This window comes from Corvus hawaiiensis, chromosome 11 (assembly GCF_020740725.1).
Source record: "Corvus hawaiiensis isolate bCorHaw1 chromosome 11, bCorHaw1.pri.cur, whole genome shotgun sequence".
NCBI classification, from domain to species: Eukaryota; Metazoa; Chordata; class Aves; order Passeriformes; family Corvidae; genus Corvus; species Corvus hawaiiensis.
In genome coordinates this window covers 21,707,825-21,735,396 of record NC_063223.1, presented here as the reverse complement: position 1 = coordinate 21,735,396, position 27,572 = coordinate 21,707,825, and the positions used below count along the sequence as shown (strand labels likewise).

General features: G+C 43.1%; 1 protein-coding gene across 3 annotated transcripts in view; it reads left to right on the top strand.

Moving 5' to 3' along the window:
* The window catches only part of VGLL4 (vestigial like family member 4), a 73,419-nt gene that overhangs the window by 11,306 nt on the left and 34,541 nt on the right, over nucleotides 1-27,572 (top strand). Inside the window, exon 1 of one of the 3 annotated variants that reach the window (XM_048315929.1) lies at nucleotides 18,928-19,229. The exons of 1 other annotated variant lie outside the window; for it this stretch is intronic. In XM_048315929.1, coding sequence (XP_048171886.1) covers nucleotides 19,148-19,229 — 82 coding nt within the window. In that variant the 5' untranslated portion in view covers nucleotides 18,928-19,147. Of the gene's footprint in view, nucleotides 1-18,927; nucleotides 19,230-27,572 lie in introns of those variants that run through there. One more of the 3 variants, XM_048315927.1, reaches the window with a different exon arrangement.

Below are 27,572 nucleotides of genomic sequence, written 5' to 3'. Positions count from 1 at the left end.
AATACTCTATGGCAAAATATTACTCAGAACAATGAAAAATTTCCAGTGGGGCACCCTGTTATCATACAGCTTGCCCTTTGTACTTTCATTGGCACAGGTAGGTCCAAACCAGCAAATCTTGTAACACAGAAATAAATGGAAGAGGTCTTGGCTGTGTTCTGAGTGCAGAGAGGTTTCAGTGTTGCTGCTCATTCATGGAGCTTTTGCTTCAGGGGTGCAAGGGAATCCAGTTGGTTTAAGAAGAGCATCCTGGAGCGTGTTTAGGGTTCTTCTGACATCTAAAATATGTTTGTGTCCTTAAGAAATTCCTTGCTTTGGAGGGTGTTGGGTTCTGCTCCTCTACCTGGGAGTCATTCCAGAGACTGACTAAATCCCTGTCTTGGCTTTTCCCAATTCAGCCTAAATAAGAATTTTCCTTAGAATGAAAAGGTTGTATATGATGCTTCTACTAAAAATCTTCCTTCCTGTGACTTCCAGGACTCCTCCAGAAATGCAGTTTTTTGTTTTGTGGGACAATACTTGCTGCAATCCTGCTTGGTTGAGGGCAACACAACCACTTGAACTCAGATTTTTCTTTTGCATTTTGTAAATAAATTTAACAGTATTTTGTATGTGTGTTCTTTTTCAGTGCTTTCGGAGTTTGGGGGTTTTTAATCAGGGTTTGTCAGCTCTTGGGTGTCTCTTGTTAATTAACCCAGCACGAACTTTGATTTAGAGCTTGCCAACTTCTTCAGAACCTCGTCTGGTTGAGAGGAGGATAAGAAGTTTTCCAGGATAATTTCTCATGTGAATATAAATGGATTCACCACATGGATGTTTGTTTCTTCTTTTATGGCTAATTCAAATATTGATTTGATTGTCTTTTTGCCAGGTCGGTTCAGAGAAGAGGCAGATATTTGATATACACAAAAAGTTGGTCTTAAAAATGAGAGGTGTGATTAGACTGTGGTGTTCTGCAACTCACTTTGATACCCTGGATTCTTTAATTGTGGAAATTAATATGTAATTAAGTAACAGAATAGTTTTTATGATTTAGCAACTGTGCTTGTGGGCAGAGCTTATCTGTGCTGTCCAGCAAAAGAGAAACGGAAGTTTCCTGAAGGAGAAGCTCTAATTTCTAAGGAGCAGTGTCAGCAAAAATCTACATTTGTAATCCCTTAACAGCTATGAGAGGTGTTAAAAGTACATTTATCAGTTTGTCATTTAAGTAATGTTTGATCAGTGGTGGAGTCCTGTTAGTTTCGGAGTGGAATTTGTGACATAAATAATCCTTTTTTTTTTTTTTTTTTTATGGAAGGGGAAAAACATGGAAATGTGATGTTTCAGCTGAGTAATAATGTGATGGAAAAACGTAAGTGGTTCAATCCTTGAGATGCAGCCTGACTCATCTGATGTTGTACGAATACCAAAAGCTTGAAATAATAAAACTCTGAGTAATAACATGCAGGGTGTTCTGCTTTTAAATTGATGAGCCACACAGAAAATACTAATATTGTCTCTGTTTTAAATATCAGTAAATCTGGTTTTCAGTCAAATATCTGAATGAGTGAGTTCCTGATATCCCACTTCTTGTCTTTCCAAAAGCTCTAGCTGTTTGTATTACTCAGTATCTCACAGAGTAGCTTCCTGTGAGTGGTGTCAGGGCCATCCCATTAATTTTAGGGCTTTCTTGGAAGGAGTGTTACGTAGGACAGCTGCTTGGTTGGCTTGTTTTGTTTTAAAAAAACAATGAATTATTCTTACCCCCAGAAAGTTTCACCCTCTTTTTCTCCGAGTTTATTGTAGCAAGAAAATAAAAGAATGTTTTCAACTTGTTAAATAGGCTGGAAAATGGGGCAATTGTCAGCCTGGCGCCTCGATGTGTTTTAGTAGCAGGGGAACCCCATTAGCAGAGCCAGCGGAGGGCTGGAAATTCCTGCAGGAACAAAGGGCCTGCGTGTTCCTTTGGAATTAATTTTTCAAAAGTTCAGCAGCCTGCAGTTTGTAAACACGTCCTAGCATCCTTCAGCATCCCAGATGTTCCTGCCCAGAGCTCCTGAGCAGCGGCAGCCACACAATGTGGCTTTTCTTCCTGAGCCCTTTTCAGCTCACTGGGGATAAAATATGGGGGCTGGTGGTGTCCCCACCCACGTAAACGGTGTTTGCTGAAACATTCTCTCTTTAAATGTTGTCTGGCAAGTGGAGGGGGAGGAATCTTCTCGCTGGGATGGAATTTGTCATCAGATACCAGGCAGGGCTCTGAAAATCACAGCTGGCTGAATACCGCGCTGTCAAGGGTGAGAGCACATCCCATATGGAACTTGTCAGTGCACATGCTCCTAAATGATTGTCATGTCTCTAATGCTGGGCTTGGGATTTGTGCTCAGCTTGTCTGTTTTACCAGAACTCGGATTTCTTACAGCCTGAATTCCCCAGCAACGCAGGGAAATTATTCACCGATTAGGTTCGGTCTGTGAAGTTTTCTGGTGGGGATGAAAACTGGAGAAATGGACCAGGTTTTACAACTGGAATGTGCTAGGTTGTGGAAATCTGCCCATTCTTCTCGTGGTCCGTAGGATTTGGTGTGTTTAATTTGGTTTTAGGAAGCAAAAAAGGAGTTCTTTGCTAATTAGAAGTACTGCAAGCTGACTAGAAAAATGCCGGGTGCTTTCCAGGATGTCCTGTAAGAGCACAGAGAACACACAGGACATTCTTGGAAATGGCAGTGCCACACACGAAAAGGCAGCGAGGCAGAACTGGTGAGAGGAAAGGAGTTAAAAGATTTCAGCAGCACTTTGGATTTGGCATATTTACTACTTTCTCTACTTTTTTTTTTTTTGTGCTTGTTTCTGTAGGTACTTATTTCAGCACTTTATCAAGTGTCTGGAGGGGTTGGAATAGAGCACTTTGCAACTTCCTTGTTGCCTCTAACACCGTGCCTTAAACCAGGCTCAGCATTATAAACCCAATTCTTTTAGAAGCAGTTAAAATTGCCTTAAAATGGAGGTGGTCCTATGCAACCTTCACTCCCTTTTCAGTCACACAGTCTTTAGTGAAATCATCATAGAATTTTTACAGTTCTGCTGTAAAAAGCAACATGCAAGTTCTTAGTTAATGAGCATCTGTTTGGGATTTTCTTTTCCCTGGCTGGGAACCCAGACTTTATTTCTGGAATGCCATTCAAATTCTGACCTGCAGGAGGAGGGATCTGAGCATGGATTTTCCAGTCCAAGGTGCGTGATCCGATGGAATGGCTTGTGAAACAAAAAGAGGATACAGTCAATTAACACTCTGCTTTACTAACTTCTGCATTTTGTCCTGTTGTTCAAGAAGGAAAAAAAAAAAAAAGCAGCAGTGCTTTGCTTCAGCCTGAAGAGAACTTATTTTTTCCCCAAGGAGCAAACACCAAAATTACTTTTATTTTTTTCCCCATCTCTTGCTGCTGACTCAAAAATCAATTACTTGTGAAAGCAGAATTCTGGCTACAAATCGGCAGGGCAGCTATAAACAATGTCACCACAGAAACTTGTGTCATCCATAAGCTTAAAAGGAGAAATGCTTCTTATTTAGCAAATTGAAGAGTGGAGAGTGATTTATTACTCTCCTCTGATTTTATTTTTCCCTTTCTGTTCTGACTTCAAGCTTAATGACACGTTCATTGAAAGGTGCCCCAAAACACCACAAGAGGATTTTTGTGCATCCCCTGCAACAGCGTTGTTGGTGATAATAATTTCATAGCGCTGGCACAAATTTGCTTTAGATACACATTTATTGCTCTGTAAGGCAGAGAAATCCTGAACAGTTGGGCAGAAATGGCCCTTTGTGTGTTTTCAGTTTCAAAGGGAGCAGTTTCAGTACATGCACTGGGCTTTGCTGGAGCTGTGCCAGGAGCAGCAACTGCTGTTATTTTCTGGGTCATGCCCACGCTGTCTGTTTGGTTTGTGTGAAAACATCTGTGTGTTACAACTGTAACTTTATTACTGGAAATCTCCTGCCTTTTTTTGCTTTCTTTGGAGCTGGGTGGATCTGGCTCCTGACAGAAGAGTGCCCAGTTCATCCATGGTTCCGTCCCTCCCTCTCTCCAGTTTCTGTGTCTTAATGCACCTCTTGCTTAGCCTGCCCTGGAAAAATATTTGATTATAAAACATGCAAAACTTCCACTTTCCCATTTGAACTCCCCTCCAAAATATGAGGTCTATTAAGGACCTCTTTCAGTTGTTTTTATCCTTAGGTTTACCTCATCAATAGACAATATAATGGTTTTCCAGTAGTGCTCTGGAATTCCAGTATGTTCAAGTTGAGCAGTGTTGAAATCTGGGATCTTACTGTGCAAGGATCTGGCTTTGGGAGAATTTCAGAATATTTTCATTTCAGAATATTTTTATTTCAGAGTATATTTATTGCAGAACGCTGGTACTTACATAATTATATCGTCTTATGTTACATTTATACCTACTCAAACTATTGCTTTATTTCAAAATGATGAACTCCAAGTTTAGAAGTATATTTGGGTAGTTACTTAGCTTTAAAAATTATCAATCAATAATTTTTTCCTATGTTAAATAAAACAGGTGCACAGCTTATTAAGAATATCATTTGTCAATGTTTGCATATGAAGGAAAGTAACGGGCTTTCCACCGCTGCCTTCTGCGGAAAGAAAGAGGAATTTGGAAAATTGAGAAACATTTAGATTTTTGTTTGTTGCATTTTTTTAAATGAGAGTTACTAATCTCAGTGGAGAGCTCTGAGCTGTCTGTTCTTGATGAGCCTCGGCGGGTTCCTGCCAGGAGCTGCTCCATGGGCACCCTGTGGCTCCACGGGCAGCGGCTCAGCTCCCCGCATCCCTTGGGCTGAGCTTCTCATGACTCCCAACAGATGGTTTGCCTTTAAAGGTCACTTTAACTTTCTGTCCAGGCTGGCTCCTCACTTCCCAGAGCGTGCCAGCAGAGTTCAGAGCTGGAATGTGGGTTGACATCAGGAATGGAATTTCATGGATTTCTTGTTCACTTCCGGAGTTATCCAACCCAATCTCACCATACCCACTTCCACAACAACTGGCAGGGCATGTTTTAAAGAGGTAGTGCCATGTCAGAACAGAGATTATGTGAGCAATTAGGATGTGGTGGGGTTCTGAATGGCCAGAGACACAATCACTGGGGTTCTAAGGGCTCTGTTTTTGCAAGAATTCAAGATTGAATTTATCCATGCCTATAGGTAGAGCAGTGGTGTCATGTTGTAATAAAAACTTGGATATTATTCTCTGCCTGTACTCTGCTGTGTTCCCAGTCTAGATGTCCCTGCCTAGACTCTTGTTTATGGTCATCTGTTCAGATTTGCATGCATATGTGTGTCTGACCTTTTAATAACCTGGCAGCTCTATCCTAAATTTATTTTCTTTTTGCTCCTCAGAAATAGGGCCCAGTGGCATTAGGAGCTGTTCCACTGACCTTAATGCAATCCCATTAATGCCACTTTCTGCTCTCAGTCATACTCAAATATTAATTAGTAATGGGAGGAAGGTTGACAATAGGAAAATGTAGATTTTTACCACTGCTTGAGGCTGTTCCCTTGTTGATCTGTTCCAACCCATGTCCTTGTGCTCCCCTCTCAACTGCAGTTATTGATAACAGCAGGTTCTGGTAGCACTGCAGTAATTTCAATTAACATCTGTAAAGTACCAAAGCAGAGTTTTGTGGAAGACCTTTTATTTATTTCTCAGATTGGGTTCTATCTTGGTTTTGGCTAGGACAAAGTTTTTTTCATTCTGACATGACAGATTCCAAATATACTTTTACAAACTCCTTGTTTCCCTTTCCTCTTTGGATTCCTGCTCCTCATTAAGTTGGAAAGGGATCATAATTTTCCTTTTTAATTTGCTGAAATCGCATGTTCATTGAAGTAAGAGGAAAATATTTATGCAAATGATGCTACCTTGTGACTTTTGATTGTTAAAACATAGAGAAGATAAGTAATTTCTCTGGTAGCTGTAGAATAACTGGTGTTTTCTGTGAGAAATAGAAGCTGTAAATGAAGATTTTTTTTTTTTTTTTAAAGGTCTCTTTCAATTTACTCTCTGCATTCTCTGAGGTCTTATTTTTAATTTTCTTTCTACCTGCCATTATGGAGGCAGAGGTGTGTGGGTCATAGATTGGAGGCTGCAAATGAGTGTGCAACTTATTGCTGGGATTAAATTCCATGGGCCAGCTGTTTAATTAGATGTTCCATGTGAATTGGTGTCCTTGATTTTGTATGGCTGTAAGGAAATCCACGCAATGTCATTTGTGAAGTAACTGAGATTATTTTGATTGCGCAGAAATTAATTGTTATTAATGTAATGAAACATTTAAAATATTTAATGCTTTTAAGCAACAGTTGTTGTTTTTTAAATTAGAGCTTCTTTTGCATTTTGTTGAAATAGCAAGAAATAATTGGAAGGTACTTTTGTTTCAGTTAGAGGGTTGTGTCATCAGCTTTAACTGAAATGTACCTCTCCAATTTGATAGCTGCTCTTCCAAAGGTGGAAAACTCTTAACAGTGAGTGAAAGAAGAGGTGAGAAATGGTAAAAATGGGGGTGAAAGAAGGACAAGGCTGTCCTGTGTTAGAACATTCTTAGTACAATTTCTTTGCCATGGAGTGAGTTGTTGTTTTAGCTCATAATTGCTATGAGTTTAGATATGTAAGTGTTTTAAAAGGTTCAATATCCAGGTTCTTCTGAAGCAAAAGTATGAGAAGGAAACTGGAACAGCATAGGGAATTCTACAGGGAATTAAGCTGGAGGTGGGGAGAAAGGAACTGACAACTTAAAAGATCCTTTAAGAGCTGCAGCATTATTCCTTAAAGTCTGCTACAATCATATTTTAGCCCATCACTGTTTTTTCAGACTGTGGGGTTTGCGTTTGTCACTGTACTGAGAAGCAGGTGCTGAATCTGTTGTGATTTAAATCAGTGACAACAGTTTGTGCTGGTGCAATGGCAGGGATAAAATAATAATATCAGGGATTAAATAACAGCAGGACAAATCCTGGTGTCATCAATACATCCCCCCCCCGAGTTTGTTCCCAGTTTTAGGCTGTGTATTATCAATTTTACTTGGAAAACAATACAGGAAACCAACTTTGTGAAACCAGACCCTTATCATGACACAGCAGCATCAGTTCAGTGAGTTGATGATGTGATTAACACACACTGTATCAATATACAAACATCTTCATTGATTCCAATCTACAGAGGGCTCACTGCACTTCAGTCAGATCAGACCAAGAGTAAGCTTTGTAACTGGAATATTAGAGGAGACATGTAAGTGTGAGGAGACAAGAACTTGCTGTTTCTGTCAGGATTTGTGTGTGCTGATTGAGTTGGGAGGCCTCTCTGCCATCTGCTGACACCCTGCGCTTGGACCTGTTTGTCTGCAATCACTGCTTTGCTGAGCTTATCACAAACAACATTGCTCAATTCTGCTGCTGGCATCCAAAGGTGCAGGATTTCTTCTGAACCTCTGTTATGCAACACAGCAAACCCAGTTGGATCCCTTTTTTATAGTATTTTTTTTTTTTTTTCTGTGAGACTTTGCAAACTGTTGGGTGTTTGATAACCTCTGGCAGTGCTCAGATATCACTCCTGGTGCTGAGTCCCAAGCCAGCTGCTGTGCAGGCTGCTGTGGCTAATTGGTTTCTTTGGGATTGTCTTCACTGCACGGACATTCCTGACACAAATTCAATCTTCCAGCAAGCAAAGGAAACCTAAATCGAGCAGGCTTTAAGCTGAGCTGGTTGGCCTGTCTGGAAGTATAAAACAAAGCCTAAATTAGCTCAACAGAAACGGTGTTATTGAAGTATTCAGTGGTGTGATGGTTGTCTCCTGTGTTGGTCTGATTGGAGAGAAGCTCCAGCACAGTTTACCAACACTTCTGAGGCTGGCAGAGCTCTGAGGGCTCCGTATTTGTTCAGTATGTGGAAAACCCGAGGAGAAAGTGGGGTATAAAAACCAGTCTGTTACTGCCTTTCAGTAGGTAAGAATGACATGAGAAGGGTGACTGCAGTGGGAGCAGAGCGAAGCTGCCAGGCTGCGAAGGGTGGGTGAAACTTTAAAAACTTGTGTTCCACATGTACACGTTTGTGTTCAGGGAATAAGCACAGCCTTGAGATGGTACACAGCTCACCAGAGATGGATTTTCTTGGTGGCATAAAATTCAATAAAAATAGGAATTCAGACAGAAGGTTTGGCAGGGTGATGTGTGAGTGTTGCTGTACGCTGGCAGCACAGCTGATCTCCTATTTTGTTAGTGACATGAATTTACTTGTGGCAAATCTGCTGCAGCCTGACGAAGTATCAAGGACTTACTGGCTTTTGAGCTGGGAGGATTATTTGTTTGGGAAAATCAACAGACACCTGGTTGATGTTCTTCTGGCTTTCCCTGTGGAAGGGATGTGTGCACAGGAAGAATCTGTGGGGATATCTGATATAACCGATGGTGAGTTTCCCTTTGTAGCTGCATCCTGCTGCTGATAAGTCTGAGGTGAACTTTGATCTTGGGATCATCTGCACTGCAGATTTTTTTACTGAGGCTGCTGCCTTGCCAGGGCTTATTCCCATGAACAGTAATTAATTCTGATTATTGTGAGGTTCGTGGACGTGGAGTCCTCATTCTTATATTTGATCTGGGTGTATCTCACCTCACACAGAGAAACTGTGAGTGGACATCTTCCTGAGACTAAAGTCAGGGTTTTTAGCTGAAGTTAAGAAGCAGATTGTGCTCACTGAGATGCGTGAAGGGTCACAAGAATCCGGGAATGTGGAAGATATGCAACTCAACCGGCTTCCCAAATGGTAACATTTTGGTTGCTGCAGCGCTGGGCTTGCAAATCAGGATGCACAGGCAGGAATTGGCTGCTTCTCTCTTATGCAGAGGGTAAATGCTTCACTTTCTTGTGAGATCCAGCCTTCCGTCCCTGGAAGAATCTGAATTTATATCCCCCATCAACAAGGCTGTAGAGAGGAGTTTGCAGCCTGAGCACAGGCTGGAGCAAGGAAGAGGAGGAGGGTGTTCCATGAGAACCGCGCAGGACCAGGATTCCTTTAATAAAGCTGCTCCCCTGGCTGGCTGGTGGCTTCTTGAACACATTGTCAGTGCATTAACAGGTCAGACAGGTTCTGCCTGAAAAGAACATCCAGACCAAGAGTTCTTTTATTTGTAATTACCAGAGTGGATGAAAGCAAGGCGTGGTCCTTGGCCCGGCGAGGAGAGTCAGGATCTGACTGGCTTCTGTGCCTCCAGGGAAATCTCATCTTCCTGCCTGGATTTCTCCAGCTGCCATAGAGGTGGATACTTGCCTCAGGTGAAATCTGAATGTATTCATGCTTGTGAGGTTCCTCGCAGATAGAAGTTCTGTGCATGTAATATTTCTAATCTATTGTCTGTATTAGATTTTAGAGAATTCACCTTTTCAAAAATAAAAATACATGGCTTCAGTCTAGGTGCGTTCTTTCTTCTCTTTGTGGAAAGTAACTGGAACATACAATAATTTCTTCCATTGTGTTATGGATGTTTAAGTATCTGGCTTCAGAGAAAGCTCAAGATAGTGAATTTGTTCTGAGACAGAAGATATCTTCATGGCTGAGTGCATTTGATGAATGAGACACCTAAGAAGAAAATGTATTTTGACAGTCTTTATCCATCTGCACTTTTTAAAAGTTGCTGTGTTCTGCCCAACCCAAACATTTTGGCGCTGCACGATTGGCCTTCAAAAATGTTCAGTTCAAAGGTTTTCACTAATTTCCAGTTCTGAGCTTGTGGATTCACTTTGAGGCCTAATTTACATGATTATTTTTTTCTATCTGTTAGATTTAAAAGCTGAAAAAAAATTAACATAAATTGTATGCAATATCTTCAGGTGCTCAGGGGAGAAAAGGGGCTTTAAGAAAAGCATCAGTATTGCAAAACTTTGCAATATTGTGAAGTTGCAACATAAAGAACGTGCAGGAAAAAAAGGAGCAATACTCTTTAAACATGTCTGTATTTTATTACACTATTTATCCTGAAAACAGCTTCCTAAGGCATGTCATGGTAAAGAGCAGAACGTCTCCAGCTCAGGACTTTTGGCTTTTTGTTAAACTCTGCTTTGTAACCTTTTTGCTGCTGCTTCTTTTAAACCAGAAGCACAGCAAAGCAGCTGAGCTGGGAGTGCTGGGAGCACCAGGCTGCTCCTGGGGTGTGTGTGTGTGAGCATTTTGGAGCTCATGAACAGTTACTCAGGGCTGCTCACACACCTGGCAGCCGCTCTTGCTCCAGACACATTTCCAAGGCTGACATAAACTCAATATTAAGGTTGTAAACTGGGAGCTTTTGATTCTGAGGCTCCACTGCCCGACTTTGATGCCTGGCTGGAATGCTTGTTGGTGCACGCCGTGTCTCTCTGCCTCTTGGTTTATCATTGTTCCAGCAAATCAGCGCTTCACACCAGGGATGTGACTCCTCATTTAATTGTCCTGGCCCAGCCCGAGCACTCATTTTCATATGACAGTTCAATTTCTCCAACTTCTGGAAGCAACAAGCCCAGAATTCTTGGCAATAGTCTGATTTACGTAATTAGCCCAGCTCACCACCTACAGCTGATTTTTTTTTTTTTTTTTTTCTTGCTTGGGAGCTGGGATTTGTTTATAGGGGAGTGGAGTCTTTATCAGAAGGAGTTGCTGGGACCATTAGGACTCTTCTGCTTCTTTAGCCACCAGTCCTGTCACAAAATAATGCCTTTTTTACCATTTCTCCTGGAAGGAGGAGGATGTGAACTCCAGTATACTCAGGACATCTCTTTTTCCAGCTTTTTTGGAAAGAAGGTGGAGTATCACTGAGTTAGAGAAGCAAACATTGCTCATCTTGAGTTCACGTATCTGAGAGCACCTGCAGCTCGAGAGAAAGGAAATTAAAGGTCAAGAGGAAAAGGACCAAGACAGGGAGAGATAAGGAGGCAGTCTGAGAGTGTGATCTGTCACTTCAATTTGGGGATCTCAGTGTCCCATGACCGAGTAGCTTTTGGTGCTGTCCTGTGGCTCCAGAGCTGCCAGGAGCCAGAACCAGGGGAGCTGAGCAGCTGTGGCTGATCCAGAGGGAAACAGGGAATTTTTAAATCCTGGGTCATGAAGAATTAATCTTTGATTGGGAAATTGTGGTGGGAGAGGATGGGGGGGCTCTGGGTAAGGTGGGATTGCTGGGAAAAGTTCTTCGTTCAGGAAGAGAGGGATGGGATTTAGGGTGTCTGGAGAACACATCTTGAGGAAGGGTGTTGAGATTGTTGGAAAGAGAGGGAGAGAGAGAGGAGCTTGTAGGTGAGTGGAAGGGGGTGTTAAGATGGGAAACCCTTGAAAAGGCTGAGGAAATTTTGAGGACGTTGTGGAATATTTGTGGCATTTGGGAAAAATTGGATTTCGGGAAGTGAAGGGGTGGTAGATGTGAGCCTTGGGGGGAAAAACTGATCTGTACCCATAAACCTGCAGCCCCCAGGCTTTTTTTTTTTTTGTGGGTAAAATTTGGGAGTCGTGATCCTTTCCTCTCTGGGTTAAAAACAAGCAAGTGCTGAAACATGGCAAAGCTCGGGTTGTGGTCACTGCAAATTCCTGCAGCACCTGGGATTCCTCATAGCCTTGAGTACAACCTGTGGCATGGGCAGTGCTCACCAGAGGGAGATTTTGTTGACTTTTTGGTAAATTAAAAGCCAACATTTGGGGTTAAAGAATGGTCCCTTCTGCTAAAGGTGGTGAGGGATGGTTGTGAGATCCCTAAGAAAAGCAGGGTAGAGCTGGCAGAGGGGAAGTGACAGGAAATGCAAATAAAGACTTTACTGTTTTGGCAGAAAGCTGGAAGTTAATAACAAATAAGTGTCTTTTTTAATGCAAAACATGAAAAAAACCCTTTTTTCCCCCCACTTTTTAAAAGTGAAAACAGCACAAGCACAATAAGAAAAGCTAGCATTGATTCCAGTGAAAAACAGCTTTGGTGGAGAATTTTCAGCATTCTCTAGGTTTCGTTTTTGGAAAGAAAAATGTCTTGCCTTGTGTAGCTGTGGAAATGGAAATGGTGACTTTGATCCTTTGGAAAAAAGGGTTTCAGCTCCCATTCACTGTCAGGCCTTGTCCTGGCTGCAGAGCAGCAATGTTGGAAGGTTGTGTTTTGGAACAGGGAGGGCTTGGCTACTTTTGTGAGGTTTTTCCCTATTATTTCTCTCTTTCTGAGACCTGAATTTGTACTTTTGGACAGCAAGGGCATTCTCTGCAGTATTTATTTAGTGGAATTAATACAATTGATAACGTTCCACTTGTGTCCTACAGAGCACTGCACACATCCGTGTGTGTGTGAATAAATCAGATACAGTTAAAACTTACTCTTCTTGTGTTAATAAACAATGCAAGGGCATCACCTCATTGTTCTTTTTTCTTCTATTGATCCAGAGGATGCTCCTCAGCATCCTGAGCAAAGGTTCTCTGGGTGGCTGGGTTTGTGTGAGCACTGCAGTTTGGGATAAGTGAGAGTGTGTTTAAGGTTGGGCAATTTTTTTTTTCTTGGTGTGGTAAAAAATATTATTAAGGTCAAATACTTTTTCAATAATAGAGAACAAGACCCTCAATTGGAAAAGAACAGCCTTAGAGCATGAATGAAATTTCATTTAAATTTAATGGACTAGGTTGCAAGTTTTATAATTGGGTTTTGCAATAGGTACTTATTAATATTTTAATCTTAATATTTAGGATAAGTAATTGCTTTAATGTGTAGAAGCCAAAATTATTCTGTTCTGTAAGAAAATGGGTGATTGATTTTAGTGCATGGGACAGCATTGGGAATCCTGGTTTTATCTCATTTATAAGGTAGTTCTAATTATTGTAATATTCAGTCTGTGTGCAAGCAAGGTCAGCTCCATAGATTTACATATGTTGACATCTAAGCTCAATTAGGCCCTGTGTGTGTATATATATTTATATTTTAAAAGTATATTTTATGTCTTGCCAAGTGAGCTATAAGGGGAAATGTTTTCAAAGACTTTCGTGATCTTGGAGCTCTCTGCTTTATTTCTAAACCCTGTAATTAGTGGCTTCTGGAAACTGGATTTGCTTCTTCCCAAAGCTGAGGGATATGCACAGTAATTTTGAAATCTAACCTCTAAACAAGGTCTGGCTCCTAATTTTCCTAAGTTAAAACTTGTTTAGATGCCTGAGCATCAAGCTGACTTAAAATAGGTTTTTTTTTTTTTCTTTAGTACTCTCTCTTTTTTATTATTTTCCTTTTTTTTTTTTTATCCCCTCATATTGGGAAGAATACAAAGTAATTTCTTTGCCCTGCTAACACAGTGTCAGGGCATGGCAATGTTTGCACTTCACTGTTTGCATCTGGAGGCTCTGGTGGTGTTTGAGACTCTTTGTAGTTCAAGTTGAATTATGTTTGTGATTATCATCAACCCTTCAGAAATTTAAATTAGTATGCAAATAACAGAAAAGGTTATCAAGTTTTTAATTAGCACGTAACAACTTTTCCACCCAGATAAACTAGATTGATCTGTTGTGTGTGCTTTAGCTGCATTTTTGAAGTGTTCTCAGCCCAGCCTAAGAAAAAACAAAAAGAGAAATACTACTGCAAATTGTGAGCTGCAAGATACCATTGAGAAATGGAAAACATTCTTGATAAATCAGAGGCTTCACACAGCACCTCTGTGAATATTTTATATATTCACTCAAACTTAAATGTGGTTGTTGCCAAAAAACCCCTACAAGCCCCAATGGGATCTCAGGGAAGCTCTGTCTGTGCCCTGCCTTGGATCCTGCCTTTCCTGGCCCCAACTCCCACCTGAAAAGGGCTGTGGAAGGACAGCAGGTGTGTTTAGTTTGGGGTGGGAGACAAATAGTTCTTGCTAATGAAGGCAGGTTTTAATTCACCAAAAGCTTTTTGGGTTGATAAATACCTTGGAGTTTTCTGATCTGGTGTGAAATAGCTGGTCCTAAACTGCTAAATATTTACAAACAAGTGATCTGAAATTTTTATTTACCATCACAGTGATGTTTAAAACCTCTGTGTCTTTGAGAAAGTGAGTAGTACAGCATAAGAACTGCAGTACAGAATAAGAACTGCGCTACAGCAAGGCATTTTTAAAAAAAAAAAAAATTTAAAAATCCATCTGCCAGTCCAGACAAGTCATTACCATCTATTCCTGGGCCCTACAAGTGCTTGCAGCTCTAGATATTTTCAGGCATCACCATGTTTTTGGTTTCCCTGGCGTTTTGTTCAGTGGGAACTGAAGCCAGGCTCTCTGGTGGCCTGGTCCTGCTGGGAATTCCTAAGTTAGCTGGCAGTGTGTGACACACACACTCATAAACAGATTTCCTCACTAGACCATGCTGTGTTTGGGGTTTTTAAGCAGCACTGCCTAAGTTTAGGGTATGACAAGAATGGTGGAATATACAAATTCTTTTGTTACAAGTCAATACTGGGTGTAAGCCTACTGTTTCAGTCTTGAGAAGCTCCAGTGATAATTTTGTGTTCTCTAATGTCTGGCACGTTGGTGAAACCTTTAACTGGGGGACAGGTAAAACAGGAAGGAGGGCACCAGCTTTAGCTCAGAGATGCTCTGCCTGGTGGGGCTTTCTTTAATTTTTTATTTATTTTAAGGGAACAGCTAGTTTGGTGTGATTAAAATCTATTTGCAATGCAACTTTATGACTTGAAAGAAAAGTGGAAGAATGCACATCGGGAAGAATGTGTGGTTTGATCTCTTCTGTTCACTGGTGCAGTTGTGAGTACTTAATGCTTTGTAAGAAGTGTGTAAAGTTATGTTTTGTGGTGTCTGACTCACTGAGGGAAGAGTTGTGTTTGCTCTCTGTGGATCTCAGAGGCTCAGCTGTGAGATTGCTGCTTGCAAGGAACTTGAAATGTCATTTTCCTTGTGGTACTTTTCTGGACTTGCTGCGTGCTCAGTCCATTTTAACTGTATTTCCTCATCACACCTGAATGGACTTCAAAGCAAACACCCCATCTCGCTTCAGGGAGAATTCTTATTTTCCTTTTCTCCTGTGAAATCCATTCTAACAGAAATGTGAGAACTGGGGTGGTGAGAGCAGCAGTGTTGCAGTGGAGTGTGCAGAAAAAGAGAAGCCTTTTCCTTCAGGCACATCGCCACCTAGCAACCCTCAACTCCAATGCGCTCCTTTCCTAGGGAAAGAAAAAAGGCAAAACCTATTTTTAAATGTTCTTGCTTTATTCCTCCACCTCCTCCTCGGTGTGCATTGAGGTTTCAGTAGGTGCCTGTCTGACCTGAGGAGCTGCAGCTGATAATTATCCACTCAAAAATGGAATGATACTGAGCAGCACTCTGTGGCCACACAGACATATCAGAGTATGTTTCACCTCTAGAAAGCCTATTTTTTCCTCTCAGTTGCAGAACTGGTCGCTGTTTCAATAGTAGCTCTCTGTGATGATCTTCATGGGTGGAATTTCAGTTGTCTCCCATCTGTGGGGTTGATTCTTGGCCAGTGTTGCCCATTTTCCCCCTGGAAGATGATGTGGAGTGCAGGCACCAAAGGCATTTTATTTTCTCAGGCTCTTCAGCACTGCCTGAGGCAGCAGCACTTGTGAGAGAGCAGAGGCACAAGAGGGTGGAGGAGGGCAGAGAAAAGGCAAAAAAAGCGCAACTCCCTGTATGTTTGTAATGTTCAAATGCTCTAAAACCCATATAAGCTCTCACTGTCAAGTCTGACATCATAGGCTTGATATATTGAGACTTTTTTCCCCTACAAAAATTCAGTTAAACAAATAATATCCAGTTGTAAGGATTTATTTTTATATTAAGTCCTGTTATTGACAGTGGTGATTGACCTGCTCTTTTTTGTTTTCCTTATTTTGCTTTTTGTGCCTCAGAACACTTCTGTGGTGAGACACTGTTGTGTGCAGACTGAATTTTTGCTGTCTGTGTTGAAGCGCAGCAGATCCCTGAGAGGCTGAGGTCTGTCCCCTGCTCTGTGGGATAATGAGACTGAAATCCCATGTAAATCCCACCGGAGCCCGCGGCTTTCCCGTTACCTCTAGAGGCTGCTGTTGTGTTAAAGTTCAGTGGGTTCACGGCGGATCCCAGATCTGGGATTCGCTGCCTGCCAGGAGGAGGGAGCGTGCAATCCTAGAGGAAGTACTCCAGACAGTGTGAGGCAGGGATACCACAGCACGGAACTGTGTCTGCAGCTCTCGGGATGTAGAAGGAATTGATAAAAAATAGCCTTTTTTCTAACCCACCGATGATGCATTGATTATTGGTTTCAGTTCGGTGGAAGGACGCTCAGATGGATGAGCAGCAATCCGAACTGAGAATTTGCTGACAGGAAATAAGTACTTTACAGTGACCCTGTCACTATTTGAGGTCAATGCCTGCTGGATTTGGATTTGTTGAGCTGATACATTTTCTTCCAAAGACAGTTTTCCTAAGAATGGATCTTGGGTTTAAAATGTAATATGAGATAGGTTTACACTGATAATTCCCCCCACTCTTTCAGTAGGCATTGCCTTGTTTTCAGCATAGATATTTTAATTTAGAAGTTCAAAAAGCTCCCGGTGTTTGGTACCAGTTTATTATTATTTGTTGTGAAGCTTGCTCGTTATGCAACATTTGACAAGTCTGATCAGAGTGTGCACTGAAATGCTGAAAGCCATTCACTTAACAGGGATCATTATTGCCCAAAAACCTGCACACCAGTGACTGCTGGTCTAATAAAGGAGAATTAACTCCTTTATTAATGTCTGGACAGCACTGAGTAGTCAGTGGTTTGTGGACAACACCCAACCATGCTTTTCCAAACAGCTTGAAGAAATATGTAACTTTAAATATAGAGGAGAATTCAAATTGGACTTGGAATTGTAATGCCCATGTGCACCCCTGTCTAGTAGGGCACTGCTTTAAATCAGTTTAAATAGTGCTTTCTTTTCTTCCTCATCTCCTGCACCTCCCACAAAAATTGAAGTATTTTAAAGTGAAAAGATTAAATACTTCTTGTCCTTCCCAAGCATCCAATTCAGGTGAATTCAGGGATGCTCTCTATGTTAAAAACTGTACATATCAAAATATTGTTCCCAAAATTGGTGAGGAGCTTGCATTTCATGCTGAAGAAGCGTGCCTCTCTTTTTTTTTAATGATGTACGTGTGGATTTTTATTGCTGTTTATATCTTAGAGGGCTCAGATTTCTCTTGATGTCTTGAACAGACGGCTATTTTAATTTGATGGATTGGTGTAGAGTATCTCTGTGTATGCACAATATGCAAAACTTCTAGTGCCCTGCCTAAAAATCACCATATTCTACTCTTTATTAAAGGTATTTCTATTTTTAGAAAATAGCATGGGCTGCTTTGGTCTGTGTGGTTGCAACTTTTGCAGAACAACTGCAACTTTTTATTGGATACCATTCAAGAAACGTGCTGTTACCTCAGCACTGTGTATCTGAAGTGAGGAGAAACCTTTCTTATGTTCTAGGCAAACTTCTTTAGAATATTCAGTAGATACTAGCAGTAAATTTAAACCACCTGTTCTCACTGAAATATCCAGAGCATTCAAGCAGTAACTCTCAAAATGTCACCCTGTGGCTTGGCTCTGTCATGTCCTACCTTCCCCTTCTCGAGCAGAGGGGAGAACTTCTCAGGGTGCAAATGAAAGTGTTTTAGTGGTTCTCTCTGTCTGCCCTTGTGTGTACCATGAAGATTCTCTATTCCAGACAGGCAGGGATGAGCCGTGCTCCAAGCTGAAGAGGGCAGAGGGAACATTAGGACTCCAATAGCTTTTTTAGTTTCTCTTGGAGCAAACTTCCCCGGGGTTTATTTCTCTTTTTGTATCAACCCCAGACTTGAGGTGCTGATCAGCCGCAGGAAATGCAAACCGGTGCCCATGAGGTTCGCGCATGCTGCCACCCTCCCAGATGTTCTGCCCTCCCAGATGAGTCGCACACATCTGTCTGAGCAGGCTTTGTGCTCCAGGTTGGGACTGCAGAAGGGCATCATCGGTGGGTTAGAAAAAAGGCTATTTTTTATCAATTCCTTCTACATCCCGGGATGAGAGAGTTGCAGCACCAGTCTCCATCATTTCTGTCACCTCAACTGGAGCTTTGGCAGCTGCTAAAGATCCAGAGCCCGGAACGTTTAACCACTAATAGCTCTTGAAAAATCCGATCTGCCTGTGCCCTGGTGGAATTGTAGCAATGTGCGCGATGCCTGTTTATATGCATGGGGAGAAACCTTTTTAAACTGTTTATATACAAACTATATACATGGGGAAATGGCCACTGGCTCACGCCTTTTATTTTAATTGTCTCTCTCATTCCTGTGATTCCATTTATCATTCCTGCGATGCCATCCTGCCATTCCATGGCTGCTGTTCTGTCCTCTTGCTGTAGAACCGCATTACTTCTCGCTGTAAGGCACTGAGGCCGTGCTGGGGGGTGAAACAGGCGTTGGAGAGGCAGCATTAGTTTGAAACAGAGGATCAGCATCCGCCCCCCAAAGCTGCCGCCCGTGCCCGGGGGAGGCCCCGGGCTTCCTCCCCTTCCAGCCGCCTCCTCCTCCCGCTGCTGCCGGGCGGTGTTTCCTGTGCGAGCGGCTCTGACGCGGCCGTGCCTTCCCTCCTCCTCTCCTCTCCTCCCTCCCTCTCTGCCGCCCCCCGCTCCGCTCGGGAGCACAAAGCACCCCGGGCACGGCAGCGCCTGCGCGGGGCGGGCCGGGCTCTCGGCGGAGCGGGCTCGGGGCCCGCGGGCAGTGCCGGCCACTGCCGCTGTCAGCGCCGGCGCTCGCAGCGGGCTGCGCCCGCGGACCTGCCCTCCTCCCTGCCTGCCCTGCCCTGCCCTGCCCTGCCCCGCCGCCTCTGCTTTGCTTTTACACTCTTATTTTTAATTATCATTATTTTTTAATTTTTTTTTTTTTTTTTTTTTTGAACTGGGAAGAACTCCGCACGGCCCCCCCCCCTCCCCCGGCCCCCCCTCCGCTGCGCAGCGCGTTCCCCTCGGCGGGCTGGCAGCGGAGCGAGAGCGCTCGGAGCCCGCTCCCCCTTCCCGACCCGCTCCAGGCTGGGCCTCTGCTGGAGTTTGGAAGCCGGGAGCGCTTCGGCACCGTCTGCCCGGCCGCCTCCCCCTCCCGGAGCCGCTCCTCTCCGCCAGCCCGATAAATGCTGTTTATGAGGATGGACCTGTTGAACTACCAGTACTTGGACAAGATGAACAACAATATCGGCATCCTGTGCTACGAAGGTAATGGTGCCTCGCCACGGGAAATCAGTGGTGCCCTCGCACGGGGAGGGATGGATGGATCCCTTCGTCGAGCGGTGCTCGCTGTTGTTTGTCAGCGGGGATGTTTTCGGAGATCGCCGGTGCGGGACGCCCCGCGGGCTGTTGTCAGAGCTCTGTTTCAGGGCAGGGATTTCTTTCTTTCCATTTGAGGGGTTTTTTTTTTCTGTTCATTTATTTATTTTTATATATATATATATTTTTTTTTTTTCACAAGCCGCGTTTTCAGCTCCAGCTTTACTTTCCCTCGCCGGCCGCATTGCTGGGACTAAAGGCCGGGCTGGCGGGCGGGGGGGTTTGTCCGTCTCTCCCACCGCCGCGGGGCCGGGTCGCGGCCGCACACGTGTGGGCCCGGCCCGGCCGCTGCCGGGGCCGAGTGTCCGGCGTGTCCAGCGTGTCCCCGCGGGGCCGTGGCCATTGTTCGGCCCCCGGAGCCGCCTCCCCCAGCGCCGCCCCGGCCTGGCCCCGCCGGCCTTACACAAGGCCCGCGCTGCTGGAGCGCGGCCCCGCGGCTCCCGGTGCCCGGCGGGGCCGGCCCGCGCTCCTCGCCCGCTGCCGGCGCTCTCGGCCCTGCTGGGAAGGCGCCTGAGGTAACAGGGCTAAATCAGTTTCTTAATCTTCGCGGAGTTTTCTCTACGTGCGGCTCGGAGAAGTGGTTATGGCTTGGCTCTGCCTGCAGAGAAAGGCACCGCTGAGCTAATTCGGCTTGGCAGCGGGGCTGGTTTTGCTGTAGCCACACACAAGCACGGCGAAAAGCGCTTTTTTTTTTTTTTTTTTCCTGATTCAGCAGGAGCGTTTTCCATGTTCGTTTGGAAAATAAACTTGCTGGAGTTGTCAGGAAAGAAACAATGCGGAGCAGGCACAGGGCAAGGAGATTTCTGTTCACACTGCTCAGAAAAAGGCCAGGCCAGAACACAGGCAGCTGAATCTCACTTTGGAAATTACAGTCTTTTCTGTCACTTAAATCAGCACGGTTTCTTCCCTTCAGGAAGTGGAGGAGCTCCCTGTTGTACTGTTAATATCTTTGTTTCTCCTTTTATTCCTTCTTTTTCTTTCCTGCACAAATATGTATATATTCATTTGAATAAAGCTCTTTTACAGAAGATTGAACTGAATAATACAGAGCTGGGGTTCAATGGTCCCAACTTCTTTCTTATCCCATACTTTCTTTGTTAGAGCAAGAAAACTAGTTAAAAAAAAAAAAAGGAAAAGGAAAAACAACCTTTCAGGATCCTTTAACTTTCTAATTTCAGGACCGTTTAAATTTTTCACTGCTTGCTCCCTGCAGTAATTAGTGTTTTCTTTGGAAGCAATTGATAACTTCTGGTGAAGACCATGGAATTTTATGCAAAGCTTTATTTACATAATACATCTTTCTGAGTGTTTTGTTGACTAAGTTTTGTTGATCTGTAGTTTTGGCTCATTAGTTCAATTCATTGTAATTATGCTTAACATTTATGGAAGATTCTTTCCAGCCCCCTTTTTTTCCCCACCTCTTCTCCAGTAATTGTTATTTAACCAGATCTTAGCTTTAATGGTTCAAAAGCAAAAGAACAGCTAAAGGAATACACTCTACTAGAGCAGTTTTTGTTTAGGTTAGACATCTGTTGCTATTTTCCTTATTCTGGAAGTTAACATTTTTAACACTAAAATAAACACACACAAAATCAAGAAAAGAAAAGCAAAACTTCAGTGGTGTTTATAGCGAGGTGTTTATATCCCAATGGTTTAAAAAGTATAAACACTGGCAACATCTGCTCTGAACTCAAAGGGTGTTTTAGAGATGCCTACAGATCTTCCAGGCCTCTGCCATGGTATTTATTTTATAAGTGAGTTGTGTCAGCAGTGATGGATCTTGTCTTTCCAGGAACACTGTTGCAGCAGTTACTATATTGACAACAAAATGCCCTTTTGAACTCAATTAATTAGGATTTACTGAAGGCCACACTTGAACTACTTACAAATTGATGCCTTCCTGAAAAGTACTTTTGAAGATATAGGATAAGATACAAATACATTATGTGATGGGAAAACAGGTTTGAAATTTCAGAGGAAAGAAGGATGGGCCTGTAGGCCACAGGAAATAGATGTGTTCCTTATTCCTTTAGATTCCCTCTTGAAACACTTGGTTTTGTTTTTTGAGATGGTGGGTATGCTGGTGAGATGGGTCAGTAGTGTTTTATGAAGTTTACTGGTGGTTTTACTCTTTCAGCTCTGGCACTGCAACTATTGGATTTGCAGCTGCAGCCTGTGCACGAGAGGTGCGTTGGTACCTAAGCAATAAATAGGGAAAGTTCCTCCACCGTGTGCCTTTGGCAACCCTTTAGTTCAACATGGAGCAGAGCAGTGTAATTTGCATCCCGAGAGGAGTCCTGCTTTTTCTTGCCCAGCAAGAGTCACAGATAGCAATTTGTTATCTGTGAGCTGCAGGCTGCTGAGTTAATGCCAGCCCTGGAGAGCCTTCCCTGGCTGGGAGGGGCTGGAACCTCCCAAGAACCTCATCTCCTGCTGTTCCTAAATCGTGCCATTCATGATCAAGCTCCAGCCATGGAGTTTCCAGCACAGAAACAGTGTCCAGGTGCTGTTTGGGTCATTAAACACGTTTCTGATTTTGCCTTCCTCTCTGGGGGAAGAGGAAAAATGGTGATAACATAGATGGGATCTGCCTTGTGGGCAGCAGGGTGTCTGCTGGGGCTGGGCTGGGAGTGGCAGATCTGGAAGTTCTCCCCATTAACTGTTCAGAAGGGAGGCTGTGCTGCAGATTTAGCTCTGCAGGTGGAACCTGACCTGAGGTTGGCTGTTTTCTCAACCATGGGATGATTTCTTTTATTGTTTTGTTGTGAGGTTGGTAAAACACTGGCACAGGTTCTCCAGAATGGCTGTGGAGTCTCTACCTTTGGAGATACTCAAATCCCACCTGGAGCCCTGAGCATCCCAGCCTGGCTGAGACTGGTTTTGAGCAGGAGGTTTCTAGGTGATCTCTGGAGGTCCCTTTTAGCCTCTTGGAAATTTCTGCACACTCATGTAATTAAAACAGCCAGGAAAAGGATTGTAACTAGGGACGAGGGGGAAGAGTTTCTGAGAGGGGGTCCATAACTCTGAAGCCCAGGATAAAGCCATTTCCTTTCCTAAAGGTTGTTTGTTTTACACTGATAATTTGTATCCTTTTGAGGGTTTTCTTAATCTTATTACTAGTTTTGAGCCCCCATGATGTCCCATGATAATCTCAAATCCACCTGATGCTTTTGGAGGAATATCTGAATTTCAATGAGTTGGTGTTTTTTTTGACAAGTTGCGTAAAGAAGATGTTTGAGTTTTGTCTCCCTCCCCAGTGAAAGAAAATTTTTAAATCATTCAAATGGGATTGTTTAATCCTCACCGATGGAAAATGAGTTATATTAGTGATGATTGACCATTTCAGGCAATATATTGTAATATATTTGGTGCAATAGGAAAGAAAAGAAGAAATAATTGGAGAATCGTTGCCTTGGCATCTGGATGCTTATCTTTATGTGAATACATCTGATATTCTTCTACTCAACATTGCTGCCAGTGATCAACAACGGCCAGTTTAATGAGGAGTGCTTTCATATCATTGTTTTCTTCCTAATGAGCTCAGGGACATCAGAAAGCTCCTGGGAGCCCTCGCTGAGGTGCAGAGGCCAGGGAGCAGCACCATTCTGAGGCAGGCTGGCATTCCCAGTGCTTCCTATCAAATGACAGGCACTTGATCCGGGCAGGTATTCAGGGCTGGAACAGCTGCATCTTGTTTTGTGGTGGAAACTCATTTAACTCCAGCTCGATATTCTTTCTCAGTCCGGTGTGTGAGGTAATGGAGTGCTCAGAGTTAAACAAAACAGAGCACAGGTGATCCTGCTCTTTGACTCCAGGGCTGTCCAGCGAGTTTTGGCTCCTGGTTTCCCACGGAATATGCATGAGGAGGTGCAGTCTCCAGGCAGATTTGTTTCATTCTGTTGTTTATCCGAGGGAGTGTACAGATGGTGGTGTGTTGGAAGGCAGATTTCTGCCTTCCTTCCTCTCTCTCCCAGTTTCAGATGCTCTGGGTTATTGCTGCATTCTCAGGGCTGGAACTGCTGTGCTGGGAGAGGCATAAAGAAATGCAATAAGATGCTAAGAAATCCCCCAGGCGTGTTACGAGACTTGGAGCACTCAAAATAGTTATGCAGAGTTCTCTGGACAGTCTAGAAGACTGAGATTTTTGGTTTTTGTTTTTTTTTTTTTTAATGAAGAAAATTGGATCCAGACTTCTAGAAAAACACCCCTTTTCGGTTTCAGGACAGCTTTCATTAGTTAGTGGCATATTACATAATTATTTCACTGACTTCCTGTAATGCTGGAGTGTTCCTTGGCTTGCAGAGCTGAGTGTCCTCTCAGGGCACTGCAAGGCATCCTGAATATGTGTCTGTCTTCCCCAAAAGGCCACTTCAGATGTTTGCTATCAGAGGCACAGATTCTGCTAACTTCATTTGCTTTTTAATGAAATGCAACGTGTTTTCTTAAGTTCTAAAGAAGAGTTTCCATCAGCTCTCTCTGCTGACCTTGCATTTTTCTCTGCGTTTGTAACATCAGTTTCTCCTATTAACTCCAAAGTTTGGGTTAGTTTCTAAATATATAAAATGGCTTTAGCACTGTTCTTCTGCTAAGAATGGGATAAGAATCTCCTTCACGGCGAATTAAGTGTTCTTATTTGTAATGCAGTGTAAAATTTCTGTTCAAAGCCGTGTAAATTAAGATGCACCTACAGAATGTTCCCCATTTATAGACCATTCTGTGAGTTTTGCTTTTTCAATCTCTTTCATCTTCAGGAAAAAACAAAGAGCCCCAGCTTCACAGTTGGGCTTTTCTTACTCATTTCCTCCTAGCATGAAGTTGGGAATATCCTCTTCAGTACTGACATCAAAATTCAGTTTATTTTCCTCGTTCATCAAAGGCAGGATAGATTTAGGTCATACTTAACCTTTTTTTTTTTTTCCCCTGGAGTTCTGTTGTTCTCGCCCTGGATGCTAGTTCAGCATTTGTACTGAGAACTCAAACAAGGAAATTAAAAACCCAAATATAATAGAGTGTTATCCCACAGCTTTCAGTAGATAAGATAAGCAGCATATTTTTTTCCTGAGATAAAAGGTAGTGAGGTTTGTAGCAGTAAGTTGAATTCTGTGTTAATGAGCAATTTGCTTAAAGGCTGTAACTTGTTACTCACAAGTCAAATTTGTTACAGTGCCAGGTCTCTTTGGATATAAATCCAGGGATTTTAGGAGACATTGAAAAAGCTTAAATTGCTCCAGAGTTTGAACAATGCACTGTATTGTATGGAGAGCTGTTAGAGAAAAAATAAAGCTTAAACAACAGTCTTCATTGTGTGGCATCTAAAATTATGAATGAAAAAGTTCATCCATATGTATTGGCTTTGCCTTTTTTAAATATCTGCTTTGCATGAAAATAGTTGTCTATTAATTTCTTCTTGAGGTTTAATACAGATGGGCCTTTATATTTGATTTTGGCTGAATAGACTACAGAGTTTGAACATGCTGCATGCAGACAGAGTGCCAAGCAATTTAGCAAAGTTGTTTACACTAACAATAATCCAGCAGGACAGAGCCTATAATTTCTCACTGATAATAGTGTGAGGTAGTGGTGAACACAAGTTCCTGGAGGAGTGTTTACAAAAATGGCTTTATACTTCCTCAGTGTTGAAGAACCGTGAGGGGTTTGGGGTTGAATTCCTTCTTTAAAGCCAGCCAGCTTTTCCTGCAGCCTGTATCGTCTCCCTGGAAATTGCTCCCCAGATCAGCACGGATAGCTGCACACACAGGGGCACTGTTTGTCCCTGCCTTTGGGGAGAACTGTGGGATGAGGCTGGGGGACAGGAACAGACTCCCTCTGGATTTCCTGGAGGCAGATTTCCCCTGGTGCTTCATCTCACAGCTTTTTTAGGAGTTCTCACTCCTGTCCTACAAGTGGGCTCAGCGGTGTGTGGAGCTCGGGGAGCACTGGTGTGTGTCCTGGGAGGGATGGGGGGAGACGGATCCTTCAGGGCACTGAACAGGCAGTTGAGCTCTTAATTAGGGTTATCTCTGTCCACTTGTAAACCTCATGTCACAGATGGATGGAGCTGGAAGAGGTTTGGTCTTAATAGCAGGAGTAGTCTGGCACTGGTTGTAGGGTAAGGCGAGCTTGGGGGACTTTAGTTCTCAGAATCACAGAATATCCTGAGCTGGAAGGGACTCACAAGGACCATCAGTCCAGCTCCTGGCCCTGCACAGACACCCCAACAATCCCACCCTGGGCATCCCTGGGAGCTCTGGCAGCCTCGGGGCTGTGCCCATTCCCTGGGGAGCCTGGGCAGTGCCCAGCAGCCTCTGGGGGGAAGAGCCTTTCCCTGATCTCCAACCCAAACCTCCCCTGATGCAGCTTCAGGCCTTTTCCTTAGAAAAGGTCATTCCTTGTTAAGAAACATCTCAGTGCAGCTTCTTGTGCAACCTTGGTGCAGTTGAGGTACCCGGCACCACCACAGCACTGGCTCCAGCCAAAGAAAAAGTCACCCAGAAACCTCGGTGAGGTGATGGGATTGCATCAAAGATCTTCAGAGATCTAGTTTTAATAGGAGTGGCAGTCCTTAAATCTCAGAAATATGGGTGGTGGGGACAAAAACGTGAAACTGAGGTTAGAGTCGTTCCTTATCTAAGTTTCACGGCACTGGTTGGTATCAGGTTTTTTTTAAACAAGAATTTAGAATGTTTCCTTTCCTAAATTTCATGGCACTGTTTGGTATCAGATTTTTTTTTAAGTAACACTTCTTTTTTTCCTTTCCTTTTAAACTTTGTTGTTGCTTTGTTAAAAGCAAGAACTTGTCAGACACAGTAGCACTTGGTGCACTCCAGCTTTTCCCCCTGAAAATGTTACGTGATGCTTTGTGCCTTGTTTTGGTTTTGGAGGAAAAGCTCATCCACAATGTGGTGTTCATGGATGGAGGCAGGTAATATTCGGGATAAAGTGGAATGTTGCAGCCTTTGTGGCACGCAGGGGGAAAGGGAAGTTGCCTTCAGCAGGCTGGTGCCAGCTCAGTTCCCTCACAAACCCTGTGGCTCCTGTTCTTTCCTAATTCCCGTTGTTACCAGAGTCTCTGATTATTTAAAGACATGTTCCTTTTCACTCCTCGTCAGTTTGGAGTGTTCCCTGTCAGCTGTGAGAACCAGGCATTGTAGTGTATAACTTTCCTCCTATTCTTCCAAACGTTGCTAGCAGGTTCCAGGAAATATATTTGCTCTCCCAGGAAAAGTTTGGAACCGGTTGTGTTTAAAAAGCAGTAGTTTTTCCTGGAAACCCGTTTGACAGGGCAGCCATGGAAACCTCCCAGCACTGCACTTTCCTGCTTTGTGAGGCTTAATATTTATTTCTCAGCATGCAGAAATAGGGGGTTTTTTTGCTTTTAAATATGGGTTGTAGTTAGATGTGAGAGAGATTTAGTAAATAATCCTACTTCTCTTTTTTTGCCCAGGGTAGGAATGGCACTGCTGTATGGGAATATAAGCCAATTTGGAACGTTTTTTATATTTTGTTTTAACTCAAAACCCCAGACCAGCAGATTGGCAATAGCTTTTGTACAACCTACAAAGTGCCCAGACATCTTTTGCATGAGAAGAGTGAAACCCAAAGCTGCCTAATGGATCTTTTTGAGTAGCTGCTGTTCTTTTGGGAATGAGTGGGGATTTACTTCTTTTACAAATGATATCAACACGCTGTGGTTGCACTTTAGAGATGGTATTGAGACTTCCAATTAATGTTATTTAATTGCTAATGTTCAGTAGGTCTCACTTCTGAAAGTAAATTAAGATATTTGTGACAATAGCAGGTTTGGACACTTTCAGAGCAGAAGATTATGGTTTCTTGGCTCCAGATTACAACATGGGGGCTGTTTTCTCTGTGATACTCTGCTAATTGTAATTAAATGGCCCTATAACGAAAATTAATGTTGTCCAGGCAAAAGGAAACTATTTCTATGAATCTAAATGATCTAGGAAGATCAGTAAATGCCGCACAAGAGCTAGCCAAGAAAAATAGGACTGTTTAGTTGTTGTGTTTATATTCTTTGGAAAGCAACATCTTGTAAAGCAGCTCGACAAAAAGTGCTCTTACCATACAGAAAAAGAAGTTGACACAACTGTGGCACCTCCTTTGTGGAGCTTTTATCCAGAACACATGAAATGAAGATGGGGTGAGGGAAGTGCTGTATGATTCATATAGGACAAGTTTGAACTCAGCCAGTTCCTTGGATTTAGTAGAAAT